Genomic DNA, 16,557 nt, shown 5'->3' with positions numbered 1-16,557 from the left:
CACAGTCACCCCCACAGTAAAGAAATAATTAACTTAACTGTAATAACACATCTCATTCATGACCTCTCAAGACAAAGTCAACCTTCTGAAGAAGCTGAGAAAGACACTTTAGAGATTGGGAGCACAGAAACATTAAGACTAAGGTCAGTGTGGTACCCATTAGATGACTTCTGATCGAAGGTACATTTTCCTCATATGACTTTGCCCTTCCCTCTCACTGCAGGTTTGTACCAGCAGATCATTTTGGACAGTACAGCTACACATGTAGCTGTACTCCTTTGATGAAATCTGCCAAAATGGACTGAACTCGATTCCAGGTACTATGACCCCTGGCAGTAACTTCAGACAGGCAGGTGAGAGCAAGGATGAAGAGATACCCTTAACTAATTCCAGTTAGAGTTTCCATACAGTTCTTGATCTGCTGCCAAAAGACAGAGAAAAACAATGGGGATGGAAAGGGTAGGAAACATTACTGATTTCGTGCCTTCTTGCTTCTGTTCCTTTCATACTTCCAGTGAGAGTTCTGTGACATCAGTCACCTTGTTCCTTTCTCACCTAACACCAGCTGTGAAAATTCTCACTGAGAAAAAATTATTCTGGTTAATAAAGAAATTAATTAAAATATGATTCCTCTTCTTCAAAATCTCTCCTCCTGACAAATTTTTATGGGATGAGAATAGAAAAGCTCAAACAGTTTGACAGAAAAGCCTTACACTACAGAATCCTGACAAGCAGACCCCAGAGTAGCAAAGGGATTACACTGAGGGATACCCCCCTTCGTGCTGTTTCCCTTCTTTTTAAGGTAGATAGTTGTTCATTATAAAGCACAGCGGCCATTAGTTAAAGAGACACTATCCTCTGATCAACAAACATCCCTAAAGGCAAGAGGAAGACAAAGCATTCAGAATACGCACATGCAAGACAGAATTTTGTGAGTATGACAGAAGAAACACTAAATACATAGTTTAGACCTGCAATCATCACAGAAGCAAAGACTACTTTACTTAGCAGTTAAACATGAAGTGCTGCAGCAGCCAATATATTAGCATCACTAAACAGGAGCATGTATCTATCAATAATACAAACAGCAAATCTAGTTCCAAGATTTTTACAAGCACACAAAAATTAGAGATCATCAGAAGTCCTCCTAACAGCATTAAATAAAACACATTCCTGGAGATACTATGAACAGGCAAAAATTGTTTCCCAGTGATTTCTATTAGCTTTAAGCTACATAAATAAAATTCAACAATATTTCATCCTCGTCTGCTACCCACAAATCAAATCTTCAGTCTTATCTGCATATAGCCAGCTGGATTTTAAAATTCTGCTGTAATTGAGGAGAAAAATAATTAAGCAATATTATTAGTCATCTTACCATTGTTCCCTGGTGGTTGTAATGCATCTCCTGTCAAGCTACACCATCCGACTGGGAAAATATCTCGAGAATCACACCTGCACCAATAGTCAAATGCTCCACTCCAGCCATCAAATGTAACAAAAACTTCTTCCCCCTTAACATCTCCAATGGTTGCTGGGCAAATCAGGTATGGGTTCTTTCTATCTATAGCTTCAAGTTTCATTCCAACTTTAAAGCAGTTTGGCACAGGTTTTGGTGGTTCCTACAAAAATAAGCGTGGTAGAATATTTGTATTTCTATGACCTGTTAAAAAAGAAAAAACCAAACCAAAACAAAGTAGCAGCCCTTTATTTTTCCTCAACATTCTTACTACTTATAGTCACTACTCTCAAAAAGTTATAGAACACATTCAAGGAAACTCATTTATATTTCAAATTTGCCTTTGGTCTTCTGCACTACAAAAATCTTCATTCTATTCCCCCAAACATAGCTGGGATAATTAGCAAAATTCTCCATGACAGAAATACCCTGATAAAAGTATTTACATAAGCAGTAGGTTGCAACCAATACATTATGTCTGGGCAGCAAGACAGCCAAGACACTAAAATGAAATTATTACATGCTAATAAAGAAGAGGTTTGCAGAGCATGGATATTCCTGGGGACTGATAACTGTCTGGTAAAAGCTTTACCTCTCAATTAATCCATGAAAAATTCATTAGCATTGGACATTATTTATAGGCCTCTGTTAACTCAGTTGGCCTTAGACCAATTCCAAGTGGACAAAAGAAAAACAAAAATCAAGTGAATGTGACTGGCATAAGCGTACCTCCACAGCAGGAGCTGTGATCTGACAGAACACAAATTACCACCTCAGCCTTAAGAACCTTATTATCCAAGCCCATCTCAGATGTGCTGCAGGCTAGCACAGATAAGCATGGCTCATCATGCCTCAGAAAATTTATACTATCTTACCTAAAAAAAATTGTAATTATATGAAGTTAACACCAAGTGACGTGATTGCAGGCCTGAACCCAACTGTTTGATTTGCTGACATATTTGTCAGTATCACTCTCAGTACCCAAAAAGAAGACACTCAATATGATAGCAGGGTTTTATCACCTCAACAAAAAATTGAACCAACAAGTCATTTTAATACTTCTGTTATTTTTATATAATTTTCCACATTTCACAGTAACTTACTCAAGAGTCATGTTTAAAAAACAGAATGGCTTTTTCTGCTATTTTCAACTACTTTCTCACTATATTTTAAATGACAAGTGTGTACCCAATGAAAATGTTTAACAAAACCCTTCCAAGAACTACTGTATTCCAATGGCTCTCACTCCCCATTAATTTTTTTTACTCCTGTGCACATTCACATGAGTACAGTGCTGTTAAGAAATGTGATATGCATTTTATCTAAAATCCATGAGACAAAAAATGAGCAAACACAATTTTCCTAAATAACACAGCATACTTTGAAGTCTCAGCTCAGGAAAAGAAATGGCCGTCTCTACAGACCAGAAGCAGATTCCTTTTTGTCTTGTTCCACAGCCTGTCAATCCAGTTGAAAGTAATTTTAAATAATAGTCTTGCCTTCCCTGTCTGTGCTGCAGACAACAGGGTAATATCTTGGCATTCACATTAAAAAATGTCACCATGGACCAATTGATAGGAAGTTACTTGCTAGAATTGCTTTTCTTCTTACCTTCTTAAAGAATGCTGCAGGTGCCATTTCAGCTCCATTTAGAGTTCTTAAGAGAAACATTGGCCAAGACGATGCATTCATCTGGAACCCTGAGGACAAACAAAAAAACCAAACAAATGGCCCTACTTTCAGTTTGTAAAATACAATAGGAGGAAAAGGATATAGTCTGTTTCACTAATGTCTCATTCCCTTTATTTCAGACCTGGCCAGAATAGAAGTAGCTAAGAAGAAACTAACATGGTCACTGTAGGTGCAGAAAGCTGTGCTTCATTTCCATTCTGAGTGACTTGTCTGCAAAATCACTCATCATAACATCAAATATTACAGATAAATTTCTAGGATTTAATGACATGCAAGTTCTAGTACAGAAGACTATTAGGTTGTCCCACACACTCCCTGGTCCAGTGGAACTTCCCTGGCACAAGCACCTAGCTTTCTTTTCAGGTTCTAGTTCTTTTATTGAGAAGATACTGTTTTATTTTTGAGAATCTTGTTATTTTTTCACCAAACCACTGACAAAAAACAGCAATTGTTTTTTCTCCCTCCCTCCTTACAATAAATACATAAATAGCCATAAAAACAAAGAATACCTAGGAGTGAACAAAAAGAAAAAATTAATAAATCGTGTATCATATTGAAAAACATAAACGACAAGGTACTTTCTATTTTTCATTAACAAGTGAATAAAAATCAAAAACAACAATCAAATTTGTTTAGAATGACCATCTTATTCAAACAGAACAGAAGGTTTGGCTGAAAACCTTATTTCAGATAATGTTCCCTCACAATCAACCACTTTCCAGTTAAAAGATAAAACAAAATGAACAAAAAATTCTTTTGTTTTCTTTGCTTTCCAAATGAATGTTTTAAAGTAATGAGTAAGATAACAGACATAGTGGACATTTTTTCCTGCTTCTTTAGCAGTTACATGTCTGGAACAGTTCTGTAGAGAAACAGACATCATACAGCAAATCGGAATTTTTTCCACAAAGCAAATAGTACCACAATCTGCCAAGAGCTCATGAGTTCCCTCATAACTGACCTTTAACAATTCTCTTAAAAATCTGTAACTAGAAAGGTGAAACATAGCTGCAATTCTTGATCAGTTAAATAATTTACTCATCTAAAATTTGATTACATGCTCTAGTGGTTCTTTAGCTCATAGCTTTAAGCTATCTTCAGTTGAATAAACAGTTTTCAAGCCAGAACTACCTATGCAACACCTAAATGAAAGCAAAGCTCCTGTTTGATAAATAGTGTCATAATTTGGGGACCACTGAGCTGACTGTCAGGTCCGGTTTCATACCAGAGTCTTTATAAAACCTGAACATGTTATTGAAACACGATATTCCCAACTAGATAGCCCAGAAAAGATACACAAGCAAGACAGAGGAATGACAACTAAACAACAGTTTCAATTAACTTCATTTGGCCTTTAGTTGTCCTGGTAAAACCAAAGAAAATGCTATCTGCAACATAATTTGCTCAGAACATTAAGCTCTCAACAACAAAAAGCTCACCTATGGAAAACAGAGGCTGGAAAAGGAACACTTTGCTGCAATAATCACTTTCTCAAAACCCTTATGTAATATGCATAATTAAGCCCATGCAAAAATCAGGTAGGAGGGACTATTTTAAGCTAGTTATTATGATAGAAGTGGAACATTAGTATCCAGAAAGTTCCTTACTACTAAGGAAAAAAAAAGCTGTTGGTTAAATGTCTAACAGGAGGTAATTATACACCCAATTAGCTCCCAGCTTTGCCCAGGAAGAGGATGCTGTAAAACTGCCAAAAAGGCTTTTTCAAATATTTATCTAGGTATGCCAGAATGTTTGATTGTTGGAATTTAGCCTATCTCTAGAAAAATCTAGGGCAGGAGGGCCAAAAGAGTGGGCACTCACATTCTTTTCTGAATAACCAGCAATTGTTCAGAGGGCAGGTAAACTTATATACCCAGGTGCACAGAAATAGCTGCTTCTTAGGTGCTGCACTGCAGGCAGCCTGACCAAATAAGAATGAGAAACAGTATCTGAGGAGAAGACATCAACCTTTCTGCTGATGGTCATGGAAAGTTTCTCCTCTTCATGAATCAAATACCCCCATCACACATAACCAGAGCTGTTTTATTCATCACTCTGGTTTAGAGACACATTTTAAAAACTGTTGCGCTCCTGAAGCCGTATTTTTAACACTGTACATGTGTGCAGCTGAAGGAGCTGGTATACTCTTCCATTTTTTATACTGATATGAGTTCATTCATTATACAAGGTTATATCAAGAACTTCAGAGAGATTAAACTGAGAAACTTCCTGGAAAGAAAGAAAAAAAAAAAAAAGAAACTTCTTCCATGATGTCAGGAATTCCCAGTGCTTTCATTCAAAACCTCTATATATCCAAAGGAAAGAAGGGAAAAAAAGCCCTTCTGGGCTTAAACTGTATCAAAAGTAAGCAACATTTTTCTAGACTAGCACCCCGGTTGCATTGCTTTTCTTGTGTTTCTGAAGGAGCACAACAGCACAAAAATCTACTCTTATAATCTATGTGAAGTGTTTTAATGGTTATATCAACTGTTCCTGTGTCTGTCTCACTACAAGCAAATCAAGACTCATACTGCAGTGAAATGATACTTTTCACCTTTCAAAGAGAAAAACTGAAAGTTGATTCCAAAGCAGGATGACAAGTTTTTTGAGAGGCTACTCAGAGGAAAGCATACCTATCCTCACTAAACCTCCAATGAGAATTCTCTGAGAACTACCAATAAAACCAAACCAGAATAGGTTCATAACCATAAGACTGCAGCAACCAATTTCTGTACACAGGTAATTTTTTATATAGAGAACATTATTTCTCACATCTTATAAAAATTACTGAAGATCACAAGATAACAGGGGAAGGAGTGTTCATGTAAATTTTGGTCATTTTTCCTCTTTTTTAAAAGCAAAACTATGTGCAGATCATTGTGAAATCTTTAAATATTTCCATGTGTAGAAGTTTAAGCTATTGACACATACAGTACAAGAACGAAGATCTAAATATACATTTAGATCACAGCAAAGTTAATCACAGCAAAGAAAGGCGATGTCACATTTTACTACCTCTAGCAGTTTAGTCAGAGTCACCTCTGACCATTCACGAGGTAACAAAGCATTGCTTTGTAGAATTCCCTATTTATTAAACTTCCTCAGTAAGACTAAACTCAAGCACTATTTCTCAGTTTGGGGAGGCACAATGTTGTCACTCATACTGCTCATGGAAGGCAAAAGAAGTTCTGCATGGTATTTCTAAGCATAAAAAAGCTGTACCTTGTTCATGAGCATTCGCTGTGCTCACAAACCAACCATGACAAACTGATCTGACATTCCTGAACATATGCTGATTTGAGGCAATGAGAATGTCACGCAGTCTAGGCCTGCAGTTTGCTAGAGCTCTGGAGTGCTGCTTTTTACTACCTCAGAGTAAAAATTCAGAGCAGAATGCTGCAACTCTGCACTAACCCACCTTATATGCTGCCTGTCCCAGAACACAACCAGTTTGCTCAGTGCCCAAGGAAATATCCCGACTGCCCTGCAGGGACATGCCTCCAGCAGCCCTGCCAAGGCTTCCCAGGCCTGTAGCAGCTAGTACCCTCTTGTAAGCTGCTCGGATGCACTGATGAGGAGTAAAGGGGCAAGTTGGCTTTCCCCAGCTCTTTCCAAGGGCTCCCAGTGGGAGCATGCATGGCATCATGCAACAAAACACTGTATACATACTCATAAGGCAGGCTGTGTGTGAGGGAACATTTACAGAATGGGCACATTTAATATTAAGGGCCTATTAAAAAAAAACAACAAAAAGACCTGCTCACTCTTTCGTCAGAAGAATGAAAAAATAAGAAAAAGCCACAATTCACTTAGCCAGAACTAGTTTACTTACCTCTTTTTCAATTAAACAATGGTTTGGTGAAATGTTAATACTACTGAAGTTGCCAAGACAAAAAGGTAAATTTGACTTCCTGAAAGTGATACCCCCCACACACTTGTTCAGAAGCTTTGTTACTTACCAAGTGGAGGCTGGAGCATGCCCCCTTTCTTTTCACAGGTCCCAATGGGCTGTATGTCCGAGGAATCCACAAGCCTCCAGAAATCATTTTTATTGTCACTTCCATCCAGCCGCAACCTTAGCCTGGCACCAGTGATTCCAATTACTGTGGCTATACAAACTGAGGTAACATTGCGAGGATCGTGGGCTTCCAGTTTCATACCAACTTTGAAATCATTCGTAGGTGGAACTCTAGACTACAATAAAAGGTAAAGGACTTTTTCTTATTGTTGTTAATATTGCTAAATTTACCAGACAGTTCAATATACAGCTTTATTCCACCCAAACATATCATAAAAATGATAAATACAAAGAAGCTTTTAAACTTGGAGTGTTGCAGCAAGTCAGAAAAGGCAGATAGACAACCTACCAACTGCGTAAGCATGATTGATTTCTAAAAATATAAGGATGCTAAGAAGGTAACAAGGTAATTTTTATGAAGATACAAACATAAAGATGGGGAGCAGTGAAGGGAATGGAACACAAGGATATTAGGAAACATGACATTCAACTCAAAAAAAACCAAAACCAAAACACAAACCAACACACACATCCAAAAAAAAAGAAAAATCCCAACCACAAGGTTTATTAGCTTTCAATTCAAAAGAAATAGTTATCCTCATTGTAATAATATTTTGGAAATGTAAACAAAATTTGGACCCTACTGCCCTAGGCTCTACAAAAGCTCAAGTAAGAGTTTCTGCATCAGAAAAAGAGCTTACATTACAAAGAAAGAAGAGAGAAAAAGGACTTAGTGTTAACATTCTAAAGAAAGAAAACAGTACTAAAGTCATATAAAACTTCTATGCTAAGACAAAACTGTAGCTTGTGCTTATTCATAGAGAACTGAATATAATCACAAACACACAATGAAATGTCAATTTAATTAGCACAAGGAAACGAAATGTGACAAATGCAATTTGGTCTTTGAGCAGAACTTTTTGTCACATGCTAAAGATGAACAAAAGAGTATTTTTTACTCATGTATCAACACACTACAGACAGAGATTGACTGGATTGCAGTCTGATTATTTGCCTTCTGTGGTATTGCAGGCAATGACTTCACTAATGATGTTCAAAACTTTGTATTAACACTAACTGAAATGGAATGTCTCTCACTATTCTCTTTAGTTGTCTCCTCATTTCCAGCCTAAATTTTATTAATGGAATTTTTGGCCAACAGTATCATTTAATTTATTTTTGCACTTTGGCAAATAAAACCAAAACCTACAACTGACCCTTTCTCAGTACTCTTTCAACAATGTACATAAGTTAAGCTGTGAAACTTTTCTTAGGAGATGATGACTGTTCTCCTATCACCCTGGAAAGTCTCTTCTGCAACTCTTCAGTACAAAGTTGTTTTTGAATACAGACACCCAGAACTGTAAGCAGCCTTCCCATTGACATTTAAACCCAGTAGCTACCCCATCCAGACTAAAACAGTCTGACTTCTAATACAGGAGGCAGGTTAGAATACCCAAAACCATGCACATTCACACTCACAGGACTCCTATGTCCCCTTGTGCCTCCCTGACCAGGTCAAGTGGGGATCCCACAGCAGGCAGACGAGGTGCACCTACCTGTCTGCGGACACAGGAAAAGACTGAAGGAATCTGCTCCTGCAACAAGTGTTAGGGGTATTTTTTCTCCACCACATTTAAATGTCTAAAATACATCTTGCTCTACTTGCTGTATTTTGCAGGTGCACTATTTACAACACACCCTAGATCAACAGCAGGAGCCCTGGAGGAGCCTGAGCCCAAAAGCCAAGGAGACAAGCAAAACTCAGTGAGCATCTGCCAATGCTGCACTCAGACAGAAGGCTGGCTGAAAGGGGAGCCTGAGCATATTAAATTTAAAGGGCAATTCAATTTCAGGATATTGCTTGTCAGGCTGTTATTTTCTACAACCAGGGAAAGCAACTGAAATTGAGAAATTGGGGAGCTTGTTTCTTTGTTTGTGGAAAAGGTGAGCTTGTTTAAATACCAACAACTCAAGGCATTCTACTAAAAAGGTAACTCCTCCTTAAATAAAATAATAAAACCTTGCTCAGTAATAGCCTTGCTTTAAGTTCTGCTCAAACTACAAGGGACAGAGCTTTTACATTTTAAATTTTCAACTGCTTGGAAAAAAGTTTTAGGGCATTGAAATTTTAAGTAGTTATTGAAAACAACTTAAAGCAACAGATAAAATACCTTCAAAATTAAGACAAATCTTTTAATAAATTTCCATTAGCTGTCTGTGTCTTAATTTATGGTAGAGGCTTTAATTTATTGTTCCCCAAGTAATTTTTAATTACTACAAAATTTAAACTTTTAAAATTCCCACAGGTCATCAGTTCTGGGTATAATTGTCAAATTAAGTTTCTCTCTACTCTTTATTTTCTGGCTGGCCAGTGCAGCGTATTTCTTTGCATTATACAGAGTAATAGTGACACGTACAATTCATGTGTAACCCAACAAAAGTCAAATGAGTCCTACACAAAGCAGAAGCACTTTAGGTTCTAAAATTTGCAAACATTATGTAGTGAGAGGATCTAGCTCTACACTAATCACCATTGCATATCACTTTCTACTTAAAGGTCGACTCTTCGAAACACTGAAAATCTACATATGTAAATTGTTTTATATTTACTATGCACATAAATTAAAGTTCTTCTTTCCAACTCACACACTCCTTATGCAATTCAGGTCACTTGGATTTATCTCAGTCAATGCACGTCACCTAAGCATCTCCCTTCAAGGCATTATCTGGTTGCTCAGTTCAGACTTGAGCATTTCTAGGGAAGAGGAAAATACAAGAAAGGCACATGGAAAGGCTTTTGAGCAGCTTTCTGCAGTAGTTACATTCCTTGGGAGCATATACTCTGCTCATGGTGGCTTATGGTCTGTGAGTATGGCATTAACTCAGAAAGAGCCAAGAATATGCTGCTGCCTGGCATTAACCTCAGAATGATCCAGGGACATCCTACCACTCTCTGTCTCTACCCAGGAGGAGTTTGAGGTGTCTGCCTTGTGAAAAACACATACTGTGAAATTAATTTCTGGAGCTCCACTCAGAGCTACGGACACCAGTGGTTTTAGCCACCTCTCATTGAAAGCAGTATGTGAGGGGCTCTTTGCCCTTTATCCTCATCTGCAAAGAGCAAGCTGAGATTCAAGATCTAGCATGAGGAAATGCTACCACCTGTGCTGCTCTCTCCTTATTCTCCATTCCTGCAACTGCTTCAGACTCACTGAGTGATGGCTCCTCTCCTTCTCAGACTATTCAATTCGTGCTGCTTCTTATTTGGCCCCCACTTGAGGCCAGTATCATTTACAGTACAATCAGACCACCAACAGACCCTAGAAAACAATTTCTGAACATGCCCAAGCCACTAAACTAGACATGCACTGCTTGTCACACCTATTATACTTCTATGAACCTGAACAATCCAATTCCTTAGCAACTATCTTCCTAACACAGTGAGGGCATACAGACCAAAATGAATCCTATTTAACTTTACAGAGACAAGATATACCTCAGCTTGGGAAAACAGAGAGAAAGATGCCTAAAGAGATCGACTCAGTCTCCAGAGGGCTGAATAACTGGAGGTCATTAGCTCACACAAGATGGTAGATTTAAACTTCACCTGCAAATACATACCAGACCATCAGGTGGGGGGGATCAAACTTGTAAGGTACAGTGTAATATAAAATAATACATTAAACACCCTCCATTATAAATCCAGTATTTCCTCTGTTTTCCCATATACTCCCCTTGATCTTTTTTAACTTTAGTATCTTTTACTCCTAAGTAGAAAGCACTCTGTTCAGAAAGAAATAAAATTAAACATATTACAGATCCAGGAAAAAAGTGGTGACTAAACTGTACTACAGACACATCTTACAGCTAGACAGAACTGAAAGAAATCTTTCAAAAATGGGGCAGAGGAATGACTCCTCTGACAGTCAGCCAAATTTTTAATTCTCACTAAAACCATGGTACCACTAAGATTATTGAAAAAAGTAGAAAACATTTTTGAACTCTGACAAGGCTATCTGTTTTCATTAACTAGTCTTTTTTTTTTTTTACAGGCAAACGGAGTTCAAAGATACAACTTTAATGAAACCCTCAAAATTTGGCTTGAGGCAGAAACCAAGAATGAAAAAACTTCCGTAGCTAGCAACTGCCAAAACTGTAAGCTGCTGATAACAGATCAAAAGAAGTCAAATGGGAAGTCTGCAAGCAGTCTAAACGTGGAAGTTTTTCTAGGATCACCCTGTAACAGGCAAACATACACACACACTTGCAAAATAGTAACTGTCATACCTGTCTGAAACAATGCAGAGGGGCAGCTACTGATTCAGTCTCTTTCAGATAATCATCCCAATTAAACTGGTCTGGAAGACACAAGGAAAAAAAAAGACCATATACACCGTTTTTTAAAAGGGAACTTAAATTAAATGGGGAGTTGAGGAAAGAAAGGAAAACTATCTGGTAGAATACATTTTTTTCAAGAACAGAGTTATTCTCAAATGGAAACTCCACCTTTGAAACACATAGAGATCTTGAAGGAGCTTCAAGAGTACTGTTAATTTACAGGGGTGAACACATAATAGGCAAAAATAATATAAACCTTCCTTCAATTTTTTTTTGTGGTCCCCATGCAAAATGATCCAAGTCAGAATATCTAGATTCAATTCTCTGCATAAGATCTCCCAAGCATCCTTATATAAATCACATTAGCCTTGCTAAATCTTAGTTCCCCTAACAGCAGGGTTGATATGATAACCTTATGAGTACTGAGATGATATACACTGAAAAACACAGACACATGGATTCTGTTGAAATATATGTTATGAATACTATCCTCAGTCCACTAGAAAGCAAAATGATTAGCCTTCCAACTGCATCTTTGTCTCTTTTTATCTGAAGTCACATATAGGTTTCTTTTTGTAGAAAAGAAATGTTAATATTCATGTTAATATGGCATATATAGGTAAATATTATGGCAATGCTAAGAAACAAAATCATAGTATTTTTTCCAGTGTTAATAGTAGCACTGTTTATGTGTATGGGCAAGTGGATTCTGCATTTGATTTAATTAATGTTACCAGTTTTGCATGAATGGAAAAATATGAAGTACCAACATCAAAGACATAAGCAAGCATTTTAATTATTTTAATAAAAAGTGCAAAAGAAAAACTACAATGGAACAGCTGATATTTTTGTTACTAAATTATCTAAGTGAGCTCTTTTGCTTATTTTTTTGTTTGGGCAGCTGGCATCTTTCTGATGTTCCTGAAGAATAAAGCACTGATGAACCCAAAACGATGCAGTGATGCCACCCAGTGGCACTCACACGGCCTACAGCAAAATCCTTGGGGATGATGGAGAGCTCGCTCCGGGTGTGCCAGTAATTCTTCCAAAAACACCACTGGGCACAGACACTTAAACACATCCCTGCAGTTTTCAGGAGAGAGGAGAAGCAAAGAAACAATCAGAAAATGGCAGCATTTTCCAGCACTCGCACACAGCTTCTCTGAAGGATATGTGGTGTCTCAAACCCAGAGACCACCTGCAGTAGCAGAGCATTCAGCTGACAGTATCAAGTGCCTCAAGCAAAAGGGAAACCATCCCCTTGGGCTGCTGAGATCCTGGGTTTTGTCGAAACAGACTCAAAAGTGTACAAGTCATTTGTCCTTGGCACTGCAGAAGCCATGTGCTTGTTAGGTATGTGAGAAACTAGTAACAAGTCAGTAAAATCTCAAAAGCTGTTAATTTGGTGGTCTGGAGTATGTGTAGGCTGGTAACAAAGACTTCTACACAACGTTTTGGAATTCTGCGGATTTTGAAATGAAAATTTTATTCACACTATTTATATAGTTACACACACATTACTATTTATATAGTAACACTGATTTTGTATTACTTACAAAAGGCAGGACACAGTAACTTAAGCATATATTAGATATTTGTATTTCAGGAAGGCAGAAATGGCTCTTCAGAGCTTTCTCCAGAAAGCAGCCTCCAGATTTGTAGCTCTTTTCATTAACAGGCCAAGGAGGGTGCAAAAATTAAATATTATGAACTGATAGCAAGATTTTGTCTCATAAAAATTCTTCTTAGAGTCTAATAATAAAATTGCCACTTCAGTTGCCTTCTGATTTACCAAAAAAAAAAAAAATTTTTAAATCAGAGTTTACCTTAATAAAGTACCTAATTCAACAAAACTAAAACTAGTCAAACAAAAACATTAGTTGTGTCCCAGCTGTCTCAGATCTAACATGATGTAAAAGCTGTAGTCATGCATCACAGCCTCATTGTGTTAAGGACTGTACAAATATAGGTACTTCAGTGACGTTGCATTTACCAGGAGAAACCCTCATTCATCTCCTCCAAAAAAATTATATAGTAACATAATAATTTCCCAAATTATTTCAATTATAATAACAGGACAGTAAATTTGGTGGGATGACCAAAAATACACACGGAAAGAAACAGTCTGTTTTTTTTTCAAGAGAACATTTACTAGAAAGACACATAAGGTAACACAAGCAGTCAGCTGCAGATAAAAGCCAAGATGAAAACAACATTGCCTAGCTCTTTGCTTTAAATCCTGGCTATCAAAAGCTCTTGCATCAAGCTGAAATGTCCTGGAGTTTAAATTAGAAGCTCTCCACCTGTGAAGATACACTGTATTAAATTAGAGCCAAACTCTCAGAGATGGTGCTAATTATCATTTAATTACTGCAGGCACAGAAATAGGAGACACATGTATGTGTGCAACATGTAAGATGCATCTCTAGAAAGACAATCACATCAAAAAAGTATCTACATGAAAGCTTCTCTGTATTCTCAGTGTGCAGAGGTAAAGAAGCAACTATATTATACATATTTCTAATTCTAAAGACGATGAAAATATGCAGCTTCTGACAATGAGAAATCCTGAAGAAAATTAGCTCACACTAAATAATTTAATGTGCATTTCTCTTCACACTCTGCAGGCTGAATTAAACAGCTTAAGAAAAGACCATTATGCAACAAGCACAACTTTATAACCCACCAGGAAAGTGAAAACTAGACAGAAGAAGAAAATTTTATGCAGAAGAACAAATCAGCATATACCGGAAAAGGGAGGGAACAAAGCAAAACCCACACCAGAAGGTAACTAGAGTCTTTTGTAAATGAAAAAAATATTAGTTTATAACCAGCATAGGAATGAAGCTCTCAAACAGTGATTCAAAATAAGCAGCAATGGCAAAAAAGCCTGACTAATTTAAAAATGGAAGGACGGAGTTTATGTCAGAGTTGCTTGCATTACTGGCCCTGACCCATGGGTCAATGACCCTTGATGCTCTCTGCAATGCTGTATCAATACCCTATGACTTCTTGTCAAACCTGCCAATCCCAAAGTAACCCAAGCAAAAAGAGACTCCAGGAGGTATCTAGTTCAGTCTCCTGCTCCTCCAGGGTTCCATCAGACTCAATGTGAAGATTTTCCCATCAAGGAGGAATGTCTTATGCTCCAGCCATTATTTGTCACTTCTCCTTTTGCTGCAGCTCTGAGAGGAGCTCTGTCCCCTTTTCATCTGCCTGTCAGGTAACTGAAGACATCATGACCATCTCCCATAAGCTTTCTCTTCTTCTGGCTGAAAAATAAACATTTCTTCTAGTTTCAGTACCGGCTTTTCTGCTCACATCTTGCATTTCGGCTCCTTCATTTCCTTGCTGGACTTCCAGCCAGCCTGCTCCAGTACAGCAGTGCCTTCCTTGTACTGTGCAGCTCAAAGCTAAACACAGTTCTCCAGATACAGCCTCCCAAATTCCCCAAAGCAGTGAACCCCTCCCTCCGGCCTGCTGCCCGCAGTCCTGCCCACAGCATCCCCATGCAGTTGACGTCTTCCGCCACAAGAGCACGCTGCTGGCCCACGCTCAGCTGCTGCCTGCCGGGCTCCGGGGCCTTTCCTGCTAAATTCCTTTCCAGGCAGCTTGGGCTGCTGCAGGGCTCCGGTCTGCCCGGGGCCCGGACGGGCTCTCCATTCACCACGGAATCTCACCAGTGTCCTGCCATTCCATTCCCCCAGCACTGGCAAGTCCTGACTTCCAGCCTACTGGCTACTCCTCCCCAGTAGATGCTGCCCACAAACTGGTTTGGCAGTGTGTTCTGTCCAATTGTCCTCATCTGACAATAAGGCATAAAACAGCATCAGCCCTAGTACTGACCTCTAAGAAATGCCACTAGCTACCATCTGCCAGGTGGACCTTGCACTGCCTGACAAGCCAGTTGATTTTTCATCCACCTATCCAAACCACACCTCACCAGTGTGGCTGAAAAGACACTACAGAAACTACAGAAAGCCTTGCTAAAGCAGACATGAACAAAATCCACTGCTCTCCTCTGTTTACAGAAGAACTTATGACAAAAGGCAATCAGTCATGCATGGTTCACACTTGGCAAATCCACCTCCACTGTTCCTAACCTCATCTTTGTCCTTTATTTGCTTGGAAATGATTTCTAGAAAGATTTTCTCTATAGTCTTCCTGAAGACTTAGATCAGGCAGGCCAGCCCGTAATTCCCCAGGTGCTCCTGTCTTGTCCTTCTTGACAGTGCACACTATTTGACCTTTTCCAGTCATTGTGAAACCTCCTCAATCACTATAAGTTCTCCAAAAGGAGCAAGAAGCCTCATAGTGACATCAGTCCCCTACCTCAGCACCCCTGGAGGCATCACATCTGCTGCCATTAATGAGTGAATGCCCAGTTTGTTGCTCCCCATCTTCTTTCACCATACGTAATTCTCCAGTCTAGTGCAAGTCAAAAGTTTTACAAAGCTTTAACTGAAGATTTAAACTATGAATTGTCACTTGCAGATTGGTAGAATTTAAGGTCCTGGTTTATCTGACTTAATATAATACAGTATCACTGTAGCCTAAACACTGTTTGGGCAGATGGAGCATGTCATGTCTTCTCAGATCACCCCTAGGTTCCCTTGGCACCCATCTGAGACTTTGGACATGGAGATGGATCATTTCTAGTCTTCATCCCACAATCTCTCTTCTTCAAATATGAGACTTCCTTTTAATTTTTGTTCACACACTCTTGCAGATGCAGTCATTTAAGTGTAAGGTATTTCAGACTCCGCTTTATACCTTGTACCTCTTTCTATATGCTGAAATCCTTCAATTAGAAATTTTCTTCTCCTCACGTCTTTCTCTACTCACTTTAGTCTATTTTTTTAACCCATTCTTCTCACACTTCTGTATCTCCTCTCCAGCTTTTCCTACCACACATTCCCCTGGAAACTCTGCAGACTTCCTAGTTGCTAGCCCAAAACACTGTATGGCATCTTTCTTCATCTAGCATCAAAAGGTTCTTTCTGCTCCTTTGCCACCAACAAGCAACAGCACAGGATAAAAATTATCT

General features: G+C 38.5%; 1 protein-coding gene across 1 annotated transcript in view; it reads right to left on the bottom strand.

Annotated features, from left to right (window-relative positions):
• Positions 1 to 16,557, bottom strand: part of SCML2 (Scm polycomb group protein like 2) — a 70,520-nt gene that overhangs the window by 33,338 nt on the left and 20,625 nt on the right. Inside the window, 4 exon segments of the mRNA XM_069002807.1 lie at positions 1,379 to 1,622; positions 3,071 to 3,159; positions 7,111 to 7,345; positions 11,460 to 11,530. Of these exon segments, the coding sequence (XP_068858908.1) occupies positions 1,379 to 1,622; positions 3,071 to 3,159; positions 7,111 to 7,345; positions 11,460 to 11,530 (639 nt within the window).

The sequence above is a fragment of the Aphelocoma coerulescens genome, chromosome 1, assembly GCF_041296385.1.
Source record: "Aphelocoma coerulescens isolate FSJ_1873_10779 chromosome 1, UR_Acoe_1.0, whole genome shotgun sequence".
Classification (NCBI taxonomy): domain Eukaryota; kingdom Metazoa; phylum Chordata; class Aves; order Passeriformes; family Corvidae; genus Aphelocoma; species Aphelocoma coerulescens.
The sequence above is the reverse complement of the archived record's forward strand: the minus strand, read 5'-3'. Positions and strand labels throughout refer to the sequence as shown.